Raw genomic sequence first — 21,618 nt, forward strand, 5'->3', positions numbered from 1 at the left:
TTTTTTTTTTTTTTCTGCAGTTCTGAGAGCGAGTTCATCACTCTCACCGTCAAGGAAGTCCTAGAGAAACTTATCCTGCAGAAAGGAGAAATTCCATCTCTCTTTCTTTCTACATGTGAAGGCACAAGGCCTGATTTGCCCACAGGAAGAGGAGAAAAGCATTATCTTAACAAATGTCAGCTATTTGGAATGGAGCAACGCATGGAGCAATTCGAGAGGAAGTTAGATTTTGATTGCAATGAAACTCGCATTATTGGTGTTGTAGGGATGCCTGGTATTGGTAAAACCACTCTCGCAATGCTGCTGTATGAAAAGTGGAACTGCAAGTTTCTACGTTGTGTGCCTCTTTGGGGTATCCGTAAGAAGTCAGATGAATATGGGCCGGTGTGGCTACAAAAGACCCTCCTGGAAGTCTTACTCGAAGGAAAGTTTCCAGCGACAACACATGAATCCGTGAAGGATAAACTTCTTCAGAATAAAGTTTTTGTTGTCCTCGATGATGTGAGTAACAAGGAACAACTAGAGTTTCTCCTCAGTGACCTTGACTGGATTAAGAAGGGAAGTAAGATCATTATTACTACGTCTGACCAGTCATTGCTCAAGGGTTTTGCTGATGATATATTTGTTGTCCCGTTATTGAACGACAAAGAGGCTTTTCAACTCTTTACTTTTCATGCCTTCGATGATCAAATCTGTAGTGCCACACAGAATTTCCAGATGAGCCTCTCAAGAAAGTTTGTGGATTACACCCGAGGTCACCCACAAGCTCTCATATTACTAGGTATTGAACTTTATGGGAAAGATGAGGCTCACTGGGAACATAGGCTGGGAATTATGACAGATCGTTACAATTCATGGACCCAAGATCCCTTTAGATTCAATCAACTTAATGAGCGGCAGAAAGATGTGTTTCTTGACATTGTCTACTTTTTCAAATCAGAAGATGAGTATTTTGTTAGGAGTTTACTGGATTCAGGAGATCCTGACACCACTGGCTCTGTGAGTGAACTAAGAGATCTTGCTAACAAGTTCCTGATTACAATCTCTGACGGGCAAGTAGAGATGAATGATCTACTGTATAGGTTCAGCAGGGGTTTTGATTTCTCTTTGCGGCATAGGTTGTGGAACTACGAAGATATCATCATCAAACTAAAGAATAGGGAACTATTGGTAAGTTTTTTACATGTCAAAGAAAAAAATCCAATCATGTTTTCTAAACAAATTTCCAGATAATTTTTCATAGTAAGCAAGGAAAACAATGGTTGCTCTGCCTGAAACACGAACTGTGAAATGGATATGAGCAACAGGGAACAACAATAGTAAATTGTTTAAACTTAGAATATATATACTTTGGTCTAGACAAGGTTTTTTAATTTAACTTTAAACAGAATCCTTTGCTAACATGTTTTCTTCTGCTTTGCTATCAGGATGCCCATAACGTAAGAGGGATTTTCTTAGACATGTCAAAGTTAACGAAGAGCATCTCCTTGGACGATTCAACCTTCATTTATATGCACAATCTTCGGTACCTGAAAATATACGATTCTTGTTGTTCTCGGCAATGTATAGCTGAATCCAAAGTACACTTCCCTGAGGGGCTTGAATTCCGTTTTGGAGAGGTCCGATATCTTCATTGGCTGAAATTCCCTTTAAAGGAACTTGCAACCGATTTCAGACCGAAAAATCTTGTTGACCTTAGGCTGCCACACAGCAACATTGAACGTGTTTGGGAAGGTGTTAAGGTGTGGCTTCTTATGCCATCTTTTTTCTGTTATCTTTACATTAGATTGCTTAAGTAACTAGTGCAGTTTTTTTTATAATTGGTTTGCCTTCTGACGGGTTCACAGGATACACCACGTTTGAAGTGGGTAGATCTAAGCCACTCCAGTAATTTGCTCGACTTGTCAGCATTGTCAAGAGCTGAAAATCTTCAAAAATTAAATCTAGAAGGCTGCACGAGTTTGGAAGAGTTGCCGGTGGAAATCCAAAATATGAAATCTCTCGTTTTCATGAACCTGAGAGGATGCACACATCTTTCATATCTTCCCAAGATGAAATTAATATCTCTTAATACTCTCATCCTTAGTGACTGCTCAAACCTCGAGGAATTTCAGCTTATCTCTGAAAGTTTAGAAGTATTACATCTAGATGGCACCGCAATTAAGAGACTTCCTCTAGCCATCAAAAAGCTCCAGAGACTTGTCTTATTGAATTTGAAGAACTGCACAGTGCTGGAGTGTCTACCCAACTGTTTAGGAGAGCTGAAAGCTCTTGAAAAGCTAATACTTTCTGGTTGTTCAAGGCTTAAGAATCTTTCAGATTTAAGGGAAAACATGAAACATCTCCAGAGTTTACTTATCAACAGGATAGGAGCAAAAGAGATGCCAAACATATCGTGTGCAAATATATCAGAAGGCCAAGCTTCTGCAGATATGGTCGTACAACCTTTTGGCCCAAGGCAATGGCCTCGTGGTGTTAATGGAGTATGCTCTCTGCGACGTCTATGTTTAAGCGGAAATGATTTTGTCAGCCTGCAAACTGATATTGGGAAACTTTACAATCTAAATTGGCTGGACGTGAGGCAGTGCAAGTTGCTGACTTCTATACCTATGCTTCCACCAAGACTTCAGTACTTTGATGCTCATGGCTGTGATTCACTGGAAAGAGTTGCAAATCCTCTGGCTCTTCCAGTGCTGTCAGAGCAGATCCATGCCACATTCAATTTTTCTAACTGTAACAAGTTGGATGAAGATGCTAAGGATAGTATCATATCTTATACTCGGTGGAGAAGTGAGTTAGTGTTAGATGCATTCTCTCGATACAATGGGGTATGCCTGTTTCTATGTCATTTTCCAGTCTTCCTTGTAGCTTCTGTAGGTATCTAATATGGTTTGGTATTTTCTTTTTTTTTTTGTAGGGTTCGGTTTTGGAAGATTTCACTGGATCTTGCTTACCTGGATGGGATATACCAGCGTGGTTTAGTCACCAAGCCTCTGGGTCAGTGTTAAAGCAAAAACTTCCTCAACATTGGTGTGACAACCAGTTTACTGGGATAGCTCTGTGCGCTGTTATCCTATTTCCTGACTACCACAAGCCGAGGAACCGTGTCTTAGTAAAATGTAATTGTGTGTTCAATTACAAAGACAGGTCTCATAACCGTTTTATCTACACTATTGGTAGTTGGAGGGAACCTAGTAACACACCGGGGAAGATTGAGCCGTCTCATATCTTTGTTGGCTATACCAGTACGTTAGATATCAAGAAATATGGTGGGGAAGCAGATGAAGAGGGATGTAGTCAAGCTGAGGCTTCTTTTGAATTTCAAGTGACAGATGGTACAGATGTGTTAAAAGGGTGCAAGGTGCTGTAGTGTGGCTGTAGTTTGGTTTATGCAACCAATGGAAGGGAGAATATAAGGTGGGATGCGGAGACTGTTGAAATTCCAGAAAGGATTGAGAACGTCCTAGGTAAAGCAATATCTTATGGAAACTCTGGAAGTCATGTTGATACCCAATATGAATCTTACTCTGGTCCATGTCCGGGAAAGGATGCAAATTTCTTCTGTGAAGCAAAATCTGACGCTAACCCAAATTTAGAGAAGAGTTTTGAAAACAAGGAAGTTGACCTTCCAAGTGAAGAAGAAGACGCAGGAAGAGAAATCATTGTAAGCTCTTATCATGACAACACATCTTCTTCAGGAAGTTTAGAGAAGCTTAAAATGCATTCTTTAGTTGGAGTTGAACTACGACTCAAGCAAATGGAAGAGGCCTTGTTCTCGACACCAGGAAAAACTTGCATTCTTGGAGTTGTTGGAATGCCCGGCTTTGGTAAAACAACTCTTGCAAGAATTTTGTTTGAAAAGCGTGGGTGGAAGTTTCCAACTCACTTGTTTTTAACAATGTCAAAAAAATACAGCCTGGAGCAGTTGAGGAGGGTGTTCCTGAAGGAGTTACTCAAACACGTAAATCAAGACAAAGATGATGAAACGACGACTCTAGAACAACAAGAACTCTTTGTTGAAGTGTTTTGTTTGGAAGGTTGTTGATATGTTCCTGAAGCAAACCGTAAAGTCCCCTTTCATGATAAGCTTCATGAAAGTTGTGGACGAAGCAAGTGACTTCATAGTCACCAGACATTTGGTCAAAGATTGCTTCAGCAAGCACTGTCTTGCCTATGCCTGGCATACCACAAATCCCTATTCTTTTAACTCCCCATGGTTGCTTGCATAGCAAGTTTTCTATATCTGGCAGCATCCTAGAGTAGATACCGATTCTTTGTTTTGGAAATATCTTCTCATAAACATCTCTGGCAATTTTTTCTACAACTTCGTACTCACTACAAAAACCGTATTGCCCTTATCACTTGCTATGTTATATGATGTATTAAGGAAAAAAATAAAGAAGGTATTTCTAACCTTTGACAATTGCTTGCTTCATAGCCAAGTAATGATATTTCTGTAAGAGCGTTGCGCCATTTAGTTACTTGATCTGAAGCCCCATGCTCAAAGAGCGTCTTGCCGAAATTCAATTTCAGCTCTTGCACATTTGATCTGCTAACTCCATAAAAGACAGTGGTCACCACATGGCCTTTGTCATGTCTCCGTTGGTTAGTCTTAAATACTTCATCCAACAATTCCTTGGAGGATAAGTAGTTTTTAGATAAAACCAAGACAGAAGCAACAGACTCATCATGCATATTCGTAGACACAAAGATGCCTTTACGGCCTAGGGCGGCAGAGAGATGGGGGACAAAGGACCACCGTAGTGTCTCTTCTGACCTATCAAAGCTGATTCTGACCATGGTTTGACCCGCCATGACTTGTAAATCGTAGATTTGGTAGCTTCTTGGAAATGCTTTGTTTCTGAGGTGTTTCTGTCTTTCTGAGGCAACTTGGTGATAATAGAGTAGCCTGCAACTTGGTAATGTAATGTAAGTAATTAAAAAAACGAATAACAAAATCATAATACTATTATTTAAAAGCAATTTGAATGATTTGAATTGGTGCGTGTTTAGTTTCAACGATTAAGACTCTGTCATCTTGAACAAGTCTTGTGAAACACCCATTTTAATATTAACATTGTGGATACTGCCTCCGTTGGAAGTTTCGGTTATTGCAACTTTGTTTCTCAAGTTTTAATTATCAACTAGATTACGGCCGGGTATACCATGACAAGTTTATTTTAATTTTTTTTGTTAATATACTATTTTAATATTAATTTTGTTAATGAATTATTATTATTATTTTTTTTTTACAAAAATGTATTTAGTTCTAATGATTTAGCACTGATGTTAAAATGAGTCTATCTTGCCAATTAAAACCCTGCCCATTAAAATCCGACCGTTTAATAATATACCCCTTTAGACCCGTTTATATGCTACCCGTTTAGATTCCTACCCATTTATCTTTGTTGTTTTTCATAGTGTTCATTTAGGCCCGTCTAAGTTTTTTTTTCTTCTACATCAACATAATACAAGCAAATGAAAATGAACGGAGAAGAAGATTATTTATGGTATGTATTTGATTTGGATAATAGACAATGAAATTTATAGATCCAAATTGAGACGATGTGGGTTACAGACAATGAACGAATCCCCTAAATCAGATTTAGTATATAACCTGAATGAACGAATCCCCTAAATCAGATTTAGTATATAACCTGAAATATATCGCAAAACAATTTTTGTTTAATACAATCTTAATTAAATAAGTTTGATTCAATATATTTTATATTAATGTTGTTAAAATAGTAAAATGGGGATTTAATCTGTATTGAAGTATCATATTAATGATATTTTTTTTTCAGTATTATCAATTCGATCTTGTCATGTCATATAACTCGTCCTGCAATATAAGTATATAACCCGTTTTTGCTATTTTGAAAATTAAATATGTTTAAATATTCATGATTTTAAACTTTTTATCAAATTTAGATATATTAGTTATAATATTATAAACTTCTTAAAAGTTCAAAATTTACTATATACGGTTAAATTAAACAGTTCAACTAAAAACTCGAATTAAACTTGTGATATATCGTGGAACTATATTTGTTTAACACAATCTTAATTAAGTTTGACATACACTAGTGTTGTTAAAAATATAAAGTGAACATTTAACCCGTTTTTTGTTATTATTATTGATTCAAAATCATCTCGTTGTATATATATAACTCGTCATGCAATATAACTCGTCTGTGTTATTTAAAATTTTTAAATATTGATAATTTGAAACTTTTTTTATAAAGTTTAGATATATCAGTTAAACATTTTAAACTTCTTAAAAAATTAAAATTTACTATATACGGTAAATTTATTATATATGTATGTTGAACACAAGCTTTTTATATTAATTGATATGTCTGTTTTAAAAAATTCAAATTACAATATATGCAGAAAAAGCTACATTTTATTAACTTTATGTATTATATGATGATTTATAACTATTAAAAATTAAATTCAAACAAAGATGATAGGAGAATAAAAAATTTAAATGTGGAAAAAATCTTCTAAATATCTATAATAATTGTAGAACATTAAATATATGAATATTTAAAATATTTTAATTGTGTTTGGTTATAAGAATAGTAGAGAAAGTTAACTAAACTTGTCTAGATATTGATTTAAAGCAATCAATGCTAATATTTTCCAAAACAAATCTAGATTATTATTTTTGAAGTACATTTTGTGTTATGCCCTTAAAGTTTTGGTTATTTAATTTATTTTATTTACAACATTAACCCCTAACTATTTTCCTAAAATAACAATTCCTGGAAACTCATTTAATGGAACTATATTAATCGAACAAATTTATTTACATTTATAGCCATAATAAGCTTGACACCATCTATACTTTCTGATGTTTCCAAACACAACTCTACGCATTAAATTTTTAATCCCATAAAAATCTCCAAACCAATTTTAATAAATCTTTAGAGACTGTATGGTCTCTTAAATTTAAATGACACAGCCGAGTTTGAGTAACAAATAATTACAATCACAATATTTACTATAACGTTAATAAAGTTCATATAAATGAGAACCCAAATTTTAGAAACTCAATAATTGAGTATATTTAACTTTAGCATCAAGAAAAACATTTAATATAGTATATACCATGTTAAGAAACTGAATATTATTCTGCGATAATGTTATCAACTCAAATAGGAAAACACTAAAATCTCTCTTTAATTGCTACGGATCGTAAACTCCTTTCTCATCAAGCATTTTCCATGTATAAATATCAACTTCACAAACGAAACACAAGACACAACCAAAACCTCTAATATGATGGTTTTGAAACACAGGTTAAACCACTAATATGACGGTTGATTGTTATATAGCGAGACATGTTATTAAAATGACGATTTGAATTAACATTAGTATAAATATAAAATATTATTAATTCGGTTTTGAAACACGGGTTAAATCTTCATTTAATTATTTGGTCAATACCACTAATATAAGAATATTAGACATATTAAATCAGAGTAATTTAACTAAAAATTTGTAAAACAATTAAATTATTGGTAAATAAAATTGTGACTTAATCCGACAATAGCTTGTAAATTACATATTTATGTATTTCCCCTATTATTGTTCTAATAATTGACAATCCAAACAAAATTATTATTTAATTAAACAAAACAAACTAAATATAAAAAACAAAAAAAAATTAAAATGTTATTATTTAAAAAAAAATTGTTTCGCAGTATTTTAATTCTAGACTCTACAAAAATACTGGTATAGATGCAACAACTATATAAATAGTTAGGAATATATAATATGCAAAATAACATTCCACCAACAACCAAAAAAAGAAACACAACAAGAATAAACTGGTGGCACATAATAAAAGACGTTTACTTGTGAAATTACGCAGGTCTAAATTTCCTTAAGTAAATAAGAGGTTTCATTGGCCAAGTCTTTTCTATTATCGTGCAAAACTTATTGAAATACGCTAGATATTCACCTGCAGTATACCGCGGGACTAATTTTTAATTTAAAAGTGTAAAATGTAATTTTTATTATACTAAGTATATATGTAATTAATGTTTTCTAAATTGTAAGTTAGCAATATGTTACATCAATATATTATGTAGTGTATAAGTAGTATGCTTTAGGTGTAGTGTGTTATAGTAAAGTTCGGATATCATAGTGTTAATTAAATTTTATGTAGTATTAAATCTACTGTTTTTTGTATGTGTCTATTTAGTTTGCAATGTATAAATAATAGTATTTTAAATTATATGAGTATACTCTATTGTGACATTGTAATTTTGTTTGTTTCATCTATTTATAATTAAATACTTTGGAATATATAGTTGTGGTGTGTATATAATCCTTATAATTTTTACACAACAGCTAATATAAGTGGCAGTAATAATTCAGCAATTTGAAAAGAAAAAATGGTGAGTAATAGAGGAAGGTGTTAAAGTTCTAATAATCAAGATTTATTGTTATTGTTATATATAGGTAATTGTTTTTGATTTCCTCAGGTTCAAGCTCATAAATGTAACATACTACTGGTGCCAACAATAACTGTCTTCAGTTCTTTACATATTCAGGTTAGTATATGTAGTAGATGTGTTTGCTGTATCAGCTTTTAAAATTTGACAAAATTTGAAACAGATTAAATGAATTGGCTCTCTGTTTTACATAAATGTAGTAAAGTAAAGAAACTGTGTTTTCCAAAAAAAAAAATCAAGACACTTTCAGTAAAATATAGAGTTATGTTATTCCTTACAACCAATAATGATATGGCTGAGTCATGGATTTCGATTGAGAGGTCTTATTGTAATTGAATAGGTACCTGCATTTTTGATTAAACATAGTAATAGTTGTTTGCTTCTGAATCTTTGCCTCTTTGTTTAGTATTAGTATTCTCAAACCTTTTTTGGATGTAACCCTAGACAAAAGTTGGCCACAAGAAAACACGGGTTTAGGCAAATATTTTACTCTGAAATAATGAAACCCAAAAGATTCATTAGTAATAGAAAAGTCTAATATGTTGTTTTGTTTCATTTATGCAAGTTTATTTGAAAATTTTCTTATCATTGAATCTGAGAAAACCAACTCTAGCGTTTCACCAGTGTTTTGGGTATATTGACGCCATGAATGAATGACCTTCATTTGGACCCTCCATGTGGTTTTCGAACATCTTTCAAGAAGGCAAAAGTAGCAGCCATAGAGAATTAAGAGAAAAAGTGTTTAAGAATTTTTGTGAAAGCTGTACAGATATGATTGCTTAGGATTATTCGAGTTTTAGGTTAGTATTATTTATAGGGAACCGATTAGGTCGACGAACACATCTGTTACGATACCAAAAAAGATCCGATCAAGCAAGTAATTAGGGAGATAATTACTATATTAGTTTGTTATGGTATCTTTGTGTGATATGATATATTCTGACATTTATTTCTGTTTCACTTGATTGATTTAGAAGATATTTGGAAATCAAAAGGTTTGGCCACAAATCTCGCTTAAGATCATCGTCGAAGGTAATAAAATCTCTGTATATTTAATATTAAATTTTTGAAATTTTTTTTTGTGGGGGGGAGGAATTATTCGGATTAATATTAATAGTAGAACTGAAATGGGTTTCGGCCTTCAGTTGTTTATTGTTAATCGTAGAACCCAATTTATCAATTTCAAAAATTAACACAATAGTATTCCTGTAAATAAGTTAGAACTCCAGGATTTTTTTCATAAACTGCTGCAAAAATGTATATATAGATAGATTATGCATTTCTTCCATTGTTCAGCTTACTGTCGTATGGATAAAAATAAATATATCAGATTAGTAGGCATTTATTTAGCCATTTACAATACCAAATTGTATTTGTATAATTTATAAATGTCAACTAACTAGGATCCGAATGATGTTTCACGTTTCACAAGTTTGCAAGTTTTCAGCCCCTCTCTATAATCGATTACGCTCGTGCTACAAATCGTTTTGTTTAAACGGATCGACCTAAGCGGCTCAATAATAACCAAGCCTAATTAATCTCATTAAGCCTCACATGCATGCGTATCACATGACTTTGACTTCCAAAGACCAAGCTGAAACCATCTGCGTCCTCGAGAGTCTTTAGCTTCAGTTTAACTTCTTCTTGAGCTTAAAACATTGATTTTTCTTTATTTTTAAATAATCAATTCAAAATTATATAGAAACAAATAAATTTAATATTTGAAACATATGTAAAGAAACTTTAGAACTAGATTCACTGATGTCGTCTCTTTTGAAAACGTTTCCTGTCTGGATTGGATAACTAATACGTAAATGTTATTTTGTCTGGGATTAACTAGCAAACATTTTTCAAACTTTTGTTTTCACGACTGTTTCGCCAATACCTGGAAAAGAATAAACTATAATTTAAGCTATTGTTAGTTGCAAGACGCACTTGTCCATTACATTGTTAGTTGCAAGACGCACTTGTCCATTACATTGTCCAATTGCTTAGAAAAAATGGAAAAGCCCCACTTTGTACGGGTTTGATTAAAAGTAACTTCGAAAATTTTAAGTCTTCTCCCATTGTATAATTGTAAAGGATAAGATATATTGTCTTATAACAGATAAAAATGATTACAATGAAGATGTAGTGTCTGAATATTCCTTTAAGAAAAAGGTTGTACGTGGAATGAACTACTTCGACCTTGGAGTCTTGAGAGTTGGAACGAGAAGAGCACACATGTTGCTACCTTGTCATGTTATCCTATAATACTTAACAAGAAATGATATATATATATATATATATGACAATGTTTATTTTCTTCCACATTCACTATCTCTCTGTCTCCAAAGTATATCCAATCAAAAACCTCTAAAATGGCGCTAGGCTTCCCTCTACAGGCTGTCCAAGAACCACTGGTTCCGTGCCACCAAGTGTTTGTTAATTTCCGGGGAGCTGAACTGCGCCACAACTTCATCAGCCATCTAGAGCCAGCGTTGAAAACCGTTGGGATCAATGTGTTTGTGGATAATAACGAGAAAAGAGGAGAAGATCTAACCGCTCTTTTCCGTAGGATTGAGGAATCAAAGATCGCATTAGTCGTGTTCTCGAGGAGGTACATGGAATCAATATGGTGTTTGAACGAGTTGGTGAAGATCAAAGAACGAGCTGATGAGAAGAAACTTTTGGTCATTCCCATTTTCTTTAAGGTTAAGCCAACTGAATTAAAAGGGCTTCTTGATGAAGCATGTGAGAGTCATGGAATTTTGCATAAAGCTCACATTCTGAACAAATGGAAGGTGGCGTTGGAGTGTATTAAGTCAAAGACAGGATTTCCCTTGAAGGACAAGAGGTATTAGTTTAGTTCGATGCCCTTATATCTTATAACGTGCTACTCTCTAAAAGTTTAAGACTAAAACATGGAGATTATTTTCATTTTTTTTCAGTCAAGCATACCAAATTTTATAACATATACTTCAAACAACAGTCATGTTTCTCATGTTCTAGTTATGGTTAGCATAATAAAGAGAAAACTAGATTAAGACCCGTGGTAGAGCACGGGTTGAAATTCATTTTATTGATATTGTAATTTTTATATAAAAAAATGATGAAATTGATTTAAAAAGTTTTTTTGGATAAAACATTATGCAATAAAATCATATGCTAAATATGATGGCTTGAAAAAAGACACTTATTTTGTAAGTTTTATATTATTAATGATTCTAGATAAATATTCGTACTATAACACTGATTAAATTTTATTTTATACAAAATTTTGTATATTTTATATTTAAAAATAAAACTAGGTACCAACCCGCACTGTTTGCGAGATAAATTGATTTAAATAAAATATTATGAATAAAATTATTATTTGAGATTTAAAATTCGTTTGTATAAAACAAAATATGTAAGTAAAGTTTTTTTTGTTAATTCAAATTTAACTATTTTCTGTAAAAATACGTTTCACCTGTGAAATATTTGAACTTGGAAAAGAATTTTAAGGTGGTGTAGAAAGTTTTGATGTCTTTTTGTGTTTCTAAAAATCAAATTCACATTTTTTTATGTGAAACATTAAATAGATAAAATGTGAAAAATAAAAAAATGTGAATTTGATTTTTAGACTAATCCTAAGTTTAAAAATACAATGAGAAAAATGATAAAAGTGGTAAATAAATAAATAATTTTTCTTCTTGTTTGTGAAATGTAGTTTACTTTTAATAAGTAAATAGATTATGAAAATCATAATTAAATACATTTTCGGATTTAATAGTTGATTAAATCTTTCATTTTAAAAACCTAATAGAAAAAACATTGGTTCATAATATTCCAATGACATATTTATGTAAATAATAATGAGAAGTAACAGTATTTATTAAAAAAGGTACAGAAGCTCTATGAGCGCGACACTTCAACTTTTTGGTGAAAGTGCTTCTCTATTGATATATAGAAGATTTTAATATGTTGTATTAGGTTATATATGTGAAGTTATTTCAACAATGTATATTCTACATCATGACTTGAATGTCACTATAAAACATAATTTTGTAAATTTTGTTTTTAAAAAGCGAGTTATTATATTATGAGTAATTTAATACATTGTTATACTTTTTTGTTTTAATATACTTGGTTTCTTGAAATTCTTTCATACTATAGTGACATATTATTGAAATTGCTATAACAAATCAATTTAGAGTGTTTATAGTTTCTAACTTTTATATCAAGTTTCAATATATTAAAAATATTTCAAAATAAATTATTTAAAGTTTACCATATCATATAAAATTATAAAATTCAACAAAAAAAATATGAAATTGAATTTAAATATTCAAATTTTTACCTGTTACTTAGTAAATTTTTTTAATTTAATAGATATTATTTTTAAAGAATAATATTACTAAAGCTTGAATATTTTATAGATTGAACAATTTATATTTGTTTTTTTAATTCAACTTATGGTATATCTGGAAATAATACTATTTTTAATTATAGTAAATAATATGATAAGTTATTTGTTTCACAAAATGGACTCATATATAAAAATGAGAGGTGAAGTATAATGATAATTAACAAATTAATATGTTAAGTTAGATATCAAAAGATTTTATTTGATGAATAATTTAATAAAGGAAATTAATACGATAAGTTAGATGATATGATTCTTTAGAGTATTCTCTTTAAGATTTTTGGTATAACCTATTTGTAACTAATTAATCTATCAATTAATGTATAACCTATTTTTAACCAACCTATTATATAGTATATAAAACAATGTTGTGTACTTCCGTTTTATTATAAAGGGGATTAAAGGAAGAAGTCTTTGATGCAATGAGATCCGGCTGGGAGAAATTTTAGTTTTAAAACGCTTTTAAGTTTGTTAAAAATCTAATAGAGGAAAAAGGAATTCTTCTAAATACTATAATTTAAGTTTTATTTCCAAAAATATCACACTTAAGTTTTTCACCTAAAAATATCACAAAATTGGTTTTTCATTGGGTATAATTTTTTTTAGGTTTGGGTTGACAAATTTAGATTTAGGTTATAGTTTTTAGGGGTATGGTTTAGTGTTTAGGATTTAGGGATTCATTTCTAGTATAAAAATTTTAGTTCAATTTTGTGATATTTTTGGAAAAAAAAAAGCATTTTAGTGGTATTTTTTAAAGAAAAAAAAACTAAAAGTGATATTTTTGGAAGAAAACTCATTTTAGTGGTATTAATGAGAATTGCTCAAATCTAATATGACATCAAATACTGTATTCTTAACAATCCAAAGAGAAAACAAAGTATCCTACTATATTAATTGAGAAGTACAAATATGAAACTAATCTTATAAAGTGTAAAAAATTACAGTTTCATGTCATTGGTTTTAAAGAAAATGTTTAATTTTCAGTTAGGGTAAAAATATAATTTTAATATTAGATAATAATTTTTTTTTAAATAATTATTAGTTTCAAAAAAAAAATTATCTCTCTCTATTTAATTATGGACAAAAATTACTAATTAATTTTTAAAAATTTTAGACCAATCAAAATTTTAAAAACTACGTTTTCATATCTAGGTATACAATGTTGTCATTTTTCATAATTATATTTGCAAGATTTTGTGAATATTTTAAATTATGATTCTCCTATCATCTTTCTTTTATTTCATTTACAAACTGTTTTGAATTGTAATATTAATACATATGATTAATAAATGCGTAAATTTTTTACATATGTTGTGCTTTAAATTTTTAAAATCAAAGATATACTACTCAATCTATGAAAAAAAATTGTGTTTTAATGTTCCACATCGGCGTATTGGTAAAACTAAATTTATGCGGTTGATAAATTAATAAATTTAATTTGCTCATAATTATAATATTATAATTATTACGTTAAAATATTTCACAAAATAATAATGCAAATACAATAAACAAACAATATAAAAATATAATATACATCAAACAAATTTAAATAATATAATAATCTAAAGTAATTACGGGTGTATATAATCTAATATATCAAGTGGTTTGAGGTTTCATGAGAATTTAAATGATTTTGATAATTTTAGAGAGGTTGATATGATTTATTGTAAAATTCTTTCAAATTCTACCTAAAACCATGAGATTTGGATTTTTGTTTTTTTAACTAAACACATCCTCACAAATCCTAAAATATCCTTAAAATCATTAAAATCTAAATTCAAAAATTATTTTGAATAACAGTAGATCTTAAAGTAGATTTTTAAATTATTAGTTCAATAACAGTAGATTTTAAAGTAGATTCTTAAAAATACATGATTGAATAATATAAGATTTGTAATTTTTACATAAATCACTGAAGATGTCAAGTTGAAACACTCTTTGTTAGTATTCAAAAATATATATGTAGATTTACCAAACAATTGTAACATTAAATGTAAAAACTGTCTTAAACAAAATAATTATTTAAATAAATATAACAATAATTCTTTATTATATTATAATTTTGGAAAAAATGTTGTTATGTGCTTTATAGCACGAAATATTTACTAGTTGATTAGTATTAAGAAATCACCACAACGAATAAGACAACATTTTGGCAAAGAGATTAATGTTAGTGATTAGTATAACATGATAGTATATTTCAAATTGAGTATTTGGAACAGATTTCGTATTTGCCTCTTTGGTTTAAAACTTTTGGTATGGTTAATCAAAGATATATGAAGCTGACCGGGAAATAGTAACTTGACTTTGATTTCGGTTTGGTTGACTCAGTTTGGTTCGATAGTTGGTTTAATCAATTTGATTCCTTTGAAATATCAATATCCTCCAAACCCTAAACCCCAAATCTCAGATCATCATCTCTCTGACCCTGATGGTTCATGATTGAATAGTTTGATTTCGATTCTCTCATTCGATAAGATCTCTCTTTCTCTAATTATGGCAGCAACGAGGCCGATTTCGTCAAGACAATCGTCAACGAAGTTATGCAAAGGCTCGGCGACATTCCATCTTTGGAAGGAGAAGGGATTGAGATGGCTACTCCGTTTGGACTCGAACATCGGATCAAGCAAGTCGAGGAAAAGTTGGATTTTTCTCGCCGCGACGAAACTCGAATCGTTGGAATCGTTGGGATGCCTGGCATTGGTAAAACCACTCTCGCCACGGAGTTGTTCCACAGCTCTCGACAACGGTTCGTTCGTTGTGTGGCTTTTATGAAGATCCGTGATAAATGGGTGGAGTATGGTCCTGATCGTGTGAGGAAGATGTTCTTTGAAGCTTTACTAGAGAACACTAGTATAGACATAACTGATGAGACTACGCATGATTGCTTTGCGGATCTACTTCTCCGTAACAAAGTATTTGTTGTTCTTGATGATGTGAGTAGCAAAAGACAAATAGAAGTTCTTCTTGGTGACCGAAACTGGATTAAGCAAGGAAGCAGGATTGTTATTACAACCCGTGATAGGGCATTCATCACTGAGTTAGATCCAAACCCTTACGTGGTTCCAAGATTGAATCTTGGAGATGGGTTGATGTACTTCAGCTTTTATGCCTTTGAAGATCACATCTGCAACCCCGAGATGGGAAATTATATGAAAATGTCAAGAGAGTTTGTGGATTACGCTAGAGGGAATCCATTAGCTCTCAGGGTATTGGGTAGGGATCTTCTAAGGAAAGGTGAGGATCAATGGAGAGAGCGGCTTCATACATTGGCTAAAACTCCAAACAAGAGTATTCATGATATTTTGAAAATAAGTTATAATGAACTTACTCAACAGGAGAAAGATGTGTTCCTTGATATAGCATGTTTCTTCAGATCAGAGGATGAGTATTATGCGAGAAGCTTACTGCATTCTGGCCATAGTGAGTCCTTCCAAGCTGCGAGGGAGATAACGGATCTTTCCCACAAGTTTTTTATTAGTATCTCTGGCGGAAGCGTAGAGATGCATGATTTACTACATACATTCGCCATGGAAATTTGTTCATTAACATCTTGTGGAGTTAATCAGGAGAAATATAGGCTGTTGAATGAAAACTCCATTAAGGCTGCACTGCGTGGCGAAATGGTGAGACTAATTACGTAGCTTAAGCTTTCAGTTTTCTTGTTATAAGTGAATTTATGGTTTTGCCTTTAAACTTATTTTTTCAGGAAACCAAAACTGTGAGAGGCATTTCTCTAGACATGTCTGAAGTAACGAACATGCCTTTAGATAGGTTGGTCTTTACAGAAATGTGCAATCTCCGCTACCTTAAACTCTGCAGTTCTACCTGTCCACGGGAGTGTAAAAGCGACTGCAAATTAAACTTTCCTGATGGACTTTCATTTCCGTTGAAAGAGGTCAGATACCTTGACTGGCTGAAATTTCCTTTGGAGGAACTTCCACCAGACTTCAACCCGATAAATCTTGTTGATCTCAGGCTCCCTTACAGCAACATTAAACAAGTCTGGAAAGTTTCCAAGGTTAGTATAGATATGTCTGGTTCCTCTTTCTTGTTATAGTTATGTAGATTACTGACTGGTGGTGGAAAAAATTATGTGATTTTTAATAGGATACACCGAAACTGAAGTGGGTCGATCTTAACAACTCAAGAATGTTGCAGACATTGTCAGGGTTTTTGATGGCCCCAAATCTTTTGAGATTGAATCTTGAAGGTTGCTCAAGTCTAGTTTGTCTGTCTGAAGAGATGGGAACAATGGAAAGTCTTGTTTTCTTGAACCTAAGAGGATGCACAAGTCTCAGGCATCTACCAAAGATAAATCTGAGTTCATTGAGAACTCTTATCCTCAGCGGGTGTTCGAACCTTCAAGAATTTCGGCTAATTTCAGAAAATCTAGAATATTTGTACTTAGATGGAACTGCAATAGAGGATCTCCCTTCAGACATTGTGAAGCTTCAGAGACTTATCTTATTGAATCTGAAAGAGTGTAGAAGGCTTGGGAGTCTTCCAGAGTGCATTGGAAAGCTTAAAGCTCTTCAAGAACTGATTCTCTCTGGCTGTTCAGATCTCAAGAGTTTTCCAAATGTTGTAGAGAACATGGAAAATTTCAGGGTGTTACTACTTGATGGAACGTCAATTGGAGAAGTGCCAAAGATTATGCACGGTAGTAACAGCCTATTATTTCTGCGGCGTCTATCTTTAAGCAGAAATGATGTGATCAGCAGCTTAGGATCTGACATCAGTCAACTGTATCATCTCAAATGGCTGGACTTGAAGTATTGCAAGAATCTCATATCTCTTTCAACACTTCCACCGAATCTCCAGTGCTTAGATGCACACGATTGTATCTCCCTGGAAAGGGTCATGAGTCCGTTAGCCCATCTCATGCCAATGGAAGATATTCATTCCATGTTCATCTTCACCAACTGTTGCAAACTCAGTGATGCTGCAAAGAATGATATTGCATCCCACATACGGAGAAAATGCTAATTGATCTCAGATGATCACCACAATGGGGTCTCTACTCTTTCTCATCTCAACTCTCAACTGCTCCATTATGTGTCAAATTTTGCAATTTTCTGACAATATATTTCATTGCAGAGTTTTGTCTTTCGAGCTTTGATCGGGACATGCTACCCTGGATACGAAGTACCTCCATGGTTCAGTCACCAAGCCTTTGATTCAGTGTTAGAACCAAAGCTACCTCCACATTGGTGTGACAATAAGTTTCTTGGACTAGATCTATGTGCCATTGTCTCGTTCCATGACTACAAAGATCAAAACAACCGTCTTCTGGTTAAATGCACCTGTGAGTTTGAAAACTTAGATGCATCATGCAGCCAGTTTAGTGTTCCTGTTGGTGGTTGGTTCGAACCAGGGAATGAGCCGCGTACGATCGAGTCAGACCATGTCTTTATCGGCTACATAAGTTGGTTGAACATCAAGAAGCTACAAAAAGAAGAGTACAAGAAAGGATGTGTTCCTGCTAAAGCTAAGCTTAGATTCGTTGTGACAGATGGGACTGGTGAAGAGATTGCACAATGTGAAGTGGTGAAATGTGGGTTTGGTTTGGTGTATGAACCTGATGATGAAGTTAGTAATGTTGTTTCCGCGGCAAGGACGAGGATAAATGGTGAAGCAAGCACGTTCATATCCGCAGAAGATCTTAGTGATTATCCAGGTGAAACTCCAACAACAGCTAAAAGCGGGATAAATCTCCTTGGTTATTTCACAAAAGGGGGATTATGATCGTTAGACTTAGAGCTGACATGTAGATTTAAAGCCAGTACCCTGTATAGATAGACAAATTCGTTTTAGATATGTAATAATCGGGTAATTCAACTAGATCGGTTATATTCCCGTTCACTTAAAATAAGACTAAAAATTTATTTTCGTTTTTTTCGGACGGAGACGGACGGCATGAGCCAATAACTCAACCCTATGACTTTAATGAATCGGATCGAATAATGTAGTCTCCCAATTGGGTCACAATTTTTTTCCTTTCTAAAAAGCCCGTTTAGACCACAAAACCGACTCTTCAATATTTCCATACATATATGCCGTAGCCTCCTTCACATCATTAGAAAAAAAGTGTTAAACACATTATTTCCGGCTTAAAAAAGGGAGTGAATCTCTCTTACGTTTGTTCTTCAAATTAGACTCTTCGTTTGATCACCTTGTCACTCTTTCTTGCTGTATAGTATATATTTAGGGTTGGTTATTTTTCTTTTGCTATACACGACTGGGAAAAGTGGATTCTATGAGGTATAAGTATTAATTTCTTATCACGATTTATATTTTCCTCCCGGTGCAGTTTGTATGAATAAAAACATATCAGTTTAATAAACTTACTATCGTAAAGTGATGCACATTTGGTTCTGTTTTGGATAGATAGCCTAGATTTATCAATGGCTGGAGTATTAGCCAGGGAATATTCAGACAAGATTTCTTATAAAAAGCAAGACGAGAGTGACATGAGAGGTGAGGATGGTGTATGTAGCGGGTCAATCAGCAACTTAGCTCTTTATATCCCTCTTGATCTGACGATTGAGATTCTGAAGAGATTGCCGGCTAAATCTCTTAAGAAGTTCCAATGTGTATCCAAGGAATGGATATCCATCATCCAAAACCAAGTATCCATCGATTCGTTCTGCTCAATGTACCAGACTCGGTCACGGTTTCTAGTCGCTGTTCGTATTACTGAGAACCGTGTAATCCTCTTATCGACTTCACACAATGAAACAGAGGTACCTACTACTTCTTTGGTTACCAATCTTCCAATGCCAATACGCGGTTGCCGGCTGAACCCTATTCGTTATACTTCTTTGCATATCTATCCCGAAATGACACTGTCCGGTTTCCCTGTGGACCTTGTTCATTGCTCTTCCATCCATGGATTGTTCGTTCGGTTTGTCAAATCCTTCAGATCCAGGTCGGTTCACGATATGTAACCCTAGCACTAGACAAGTCATAACATTGCCGGATATCAAAGCTTCTAGTGGTACAAGAGAGCACATATATATGTTCTTGGGATATGATCCTGTTGGTAATGTATACAAAGCATTGTGTAGCACGTCTTGGCATGGCCAACCTTGTCAAGAGCACATGGTTTTAACAATTGGAGGAGGAAATCTTTCATGGAGAAGCATCAAAGGTAGAAAAATCCCGCGTTATACAGTTGTAACGCATCAATGGGATGGTGTATTACGGTGTGTCGACTACCCGAAGACAAGAGAAGAGATTGTTTATTTTTCGTTTTAACGTTAGAGGTGAGTGCATAGGTTCTATCAACACATATTGGCCAGTCATAAAACATGGATCATTGATCAACTTCAATGGGAGGGTAGCTGGGGTTAGGCCCTTACCACGTGATCTTCCCGGTAGTTTTGATTTGTGGATTCTAGATGACTTTGACAAAAAACGCCACTGGTATAGGAAAGGACTAACTGTCCACCCTTTGTTGTTGCATTTGTCCGGGAATATTGAGTTAAAAATCTTAGGGATGAACAAAAGCTACGAGGTCGTTATAGGTCCGCTAAAGTTTCCTCCCAAGCATGAGCCATTGTACATTTACTACTACAACATAGGAGGCGTGAAGTTATTCAGAAGGGTTGAACTTAAAGGATTTGAAGAGTTTGGGTGCAATCATACAAGTGAAGAGCAATGTGTTTGTCAAGTCCTTTTCTCACCGGAACACTTCGAAAATCTCATGTCTTTATAATTTGTTTTATTTTTTTATTTTTTTTCTAAATTATGAANTTTTTTTTTTTTTTTTTTTTTTTTTTTTTTTTTTTTTTTTTTTTTTTTTTTTCTAAATTTATGAAGGATTGTGACAAAACTCAAGTTTGTGTTTCTTTTTAACAAACAACATTGTTTATTTTAAATCCCCGATTTTACAGTTTGTCAGGTTTGTTTGTTTGTTTATTAAAGGTGTTTCAACTTCAAACCAGTGCCGCAAAAATCAAATTTATCAATGCTAGAAACTAAAGTTATCAGAATGCAATTAATTTAGAACCAAAGTAAAAAAATCATGGCAAGTATTGAAAAGATACAAAGAATAATTGCAATGCGTTAGATTATTATTATTTTTAAAGAATATTCAAAATAACTAACCCCAATATTCTTATTAATCAGATAATTTACTAATATTTTTTTTTCTAATTTACTTTTTTTTTTTTTTACAAATTTGAAATTTTCAGATTACTTATTTTAATTAAAAATCATAGTTGTTTGATCTATTCACTGTTATATTAATTAATACATTATATAACAAAATACATCTTTATTACAATTGTCACATATATATTAATATTTTTGAAGTTTATTTTATGTTCTACCCTTTAAGTTATATTTATTTACAAATTTAGTTACAAAGTTAATCCCTACAAAATTACACAAAATAATAACTAAAATATGGCAATTCAAAATCGAGTAGTCAATTAATATGTCTATAAATAAATCGTTAAGCCAATTTAATTCCTAAAATATCTCTTCTAAATTAATTTTTATATTTCTAAATCAACTTTTGTTTATACTTTTACAATCTGTACATTTAACATCATATTCCTAAATTATATCTTGAATCGGGTATTATCCTTATAATATATTCATTTCATTGCTATTTTCTTTTATCAATTAAAACCTTACAATCATTGCTTATAAATAGTTTAAAATATTATATAATATGGTTATATTGGGAAAAGGTAAATTTTCATTTAATTATTTGGTCAACACTATAAATATTAGAATATTAGACATATCAAATCA

At 32.4% G+C, this 21,618-nt stretch overlaps 3 protein-coding genes across 4 annotated transcripts in view; all 3 read left to right on the forward strand.

Moving 5' to 3' along the window:
• The window catches only part of LOC104724895 (disease resistance-like protein CSA1), a 6,439-nt gene extending 2,016 nt beyond the window's left edge, over nt 1-4,423 (forward strand). Inside the window, exons 4-8 of one of the 2 annotated variants that reach the window (XR_757794.2) lie at nt 21-1,170; nt 1,428-1,742; nt 1,848-2,828; nt 2,918-3,827; nt 3,916-4,423. Coding sequence is in view for 1 of the 2 variants with exons in the window: in XM_010443460.2 (XP_010441762.1) it covers nt 21-1,170; nt 1,428-1,742; nt 1,848-2,828; nt 2,918-3,370 (2,899 nt within the window). In the remaining variant the exon portion in view is untranslated. Of the gene's footprint in view, nt 1-20; nt 1,171-1,427; nt 1,743-1,847; nt 2,829-2,917 lie in introns of both variants that reach the window. The other variant, XM_010443460.2, reaches the window with a different exon arrangement.
• Nucleotides 10,826-11,308, forward strand: LOC104728560 (protein PHLOEM PROTEIN 2-LIKE A5-like). The gene has a single exon (XM_010447518.1). The coding sequence runs from the start codon at nt 10,826-10,828 to the stop codon at nt 11,306-11,308; it is 483 nt and encodes a 160-aa protein (XP_010445820.1).
• On the forward strand, nt 15,262-18,750 carry LOC104724897 (disease resistance-like protein CSA1). Its single transcript, XM_010443462.2, has 4 exons — nt 15,262-16,478; nt 16,562-16,873; nt 16,963-17,868; nt 17,953-18,750. Exons 1-3 carry the CDS (start codon nt 15,396-15,398, stop codon nt 17,839-17,841), a joined length of 2,274 nt encoding a protein of 757 aa, XP_010441764.1. The 5' UTR covers nt 15,262-15,395; the 3' UTR covers nt 17,842-17,868; nt 17,953-18,750.

This window comes from Camelina sativa, chromosome 11, assembly GCF_000633955.1.
Source record: "Camelina sativa cultivar DH55 chromosome 11, Cs, whole genome shotgun sequence".
Lineage (NCBI taxonomy): Eukaryota > Viridiplantae > Streptophyta > Magnoliopsida > Brassicales > Brassicaceae > Camelina > Camelina sativa.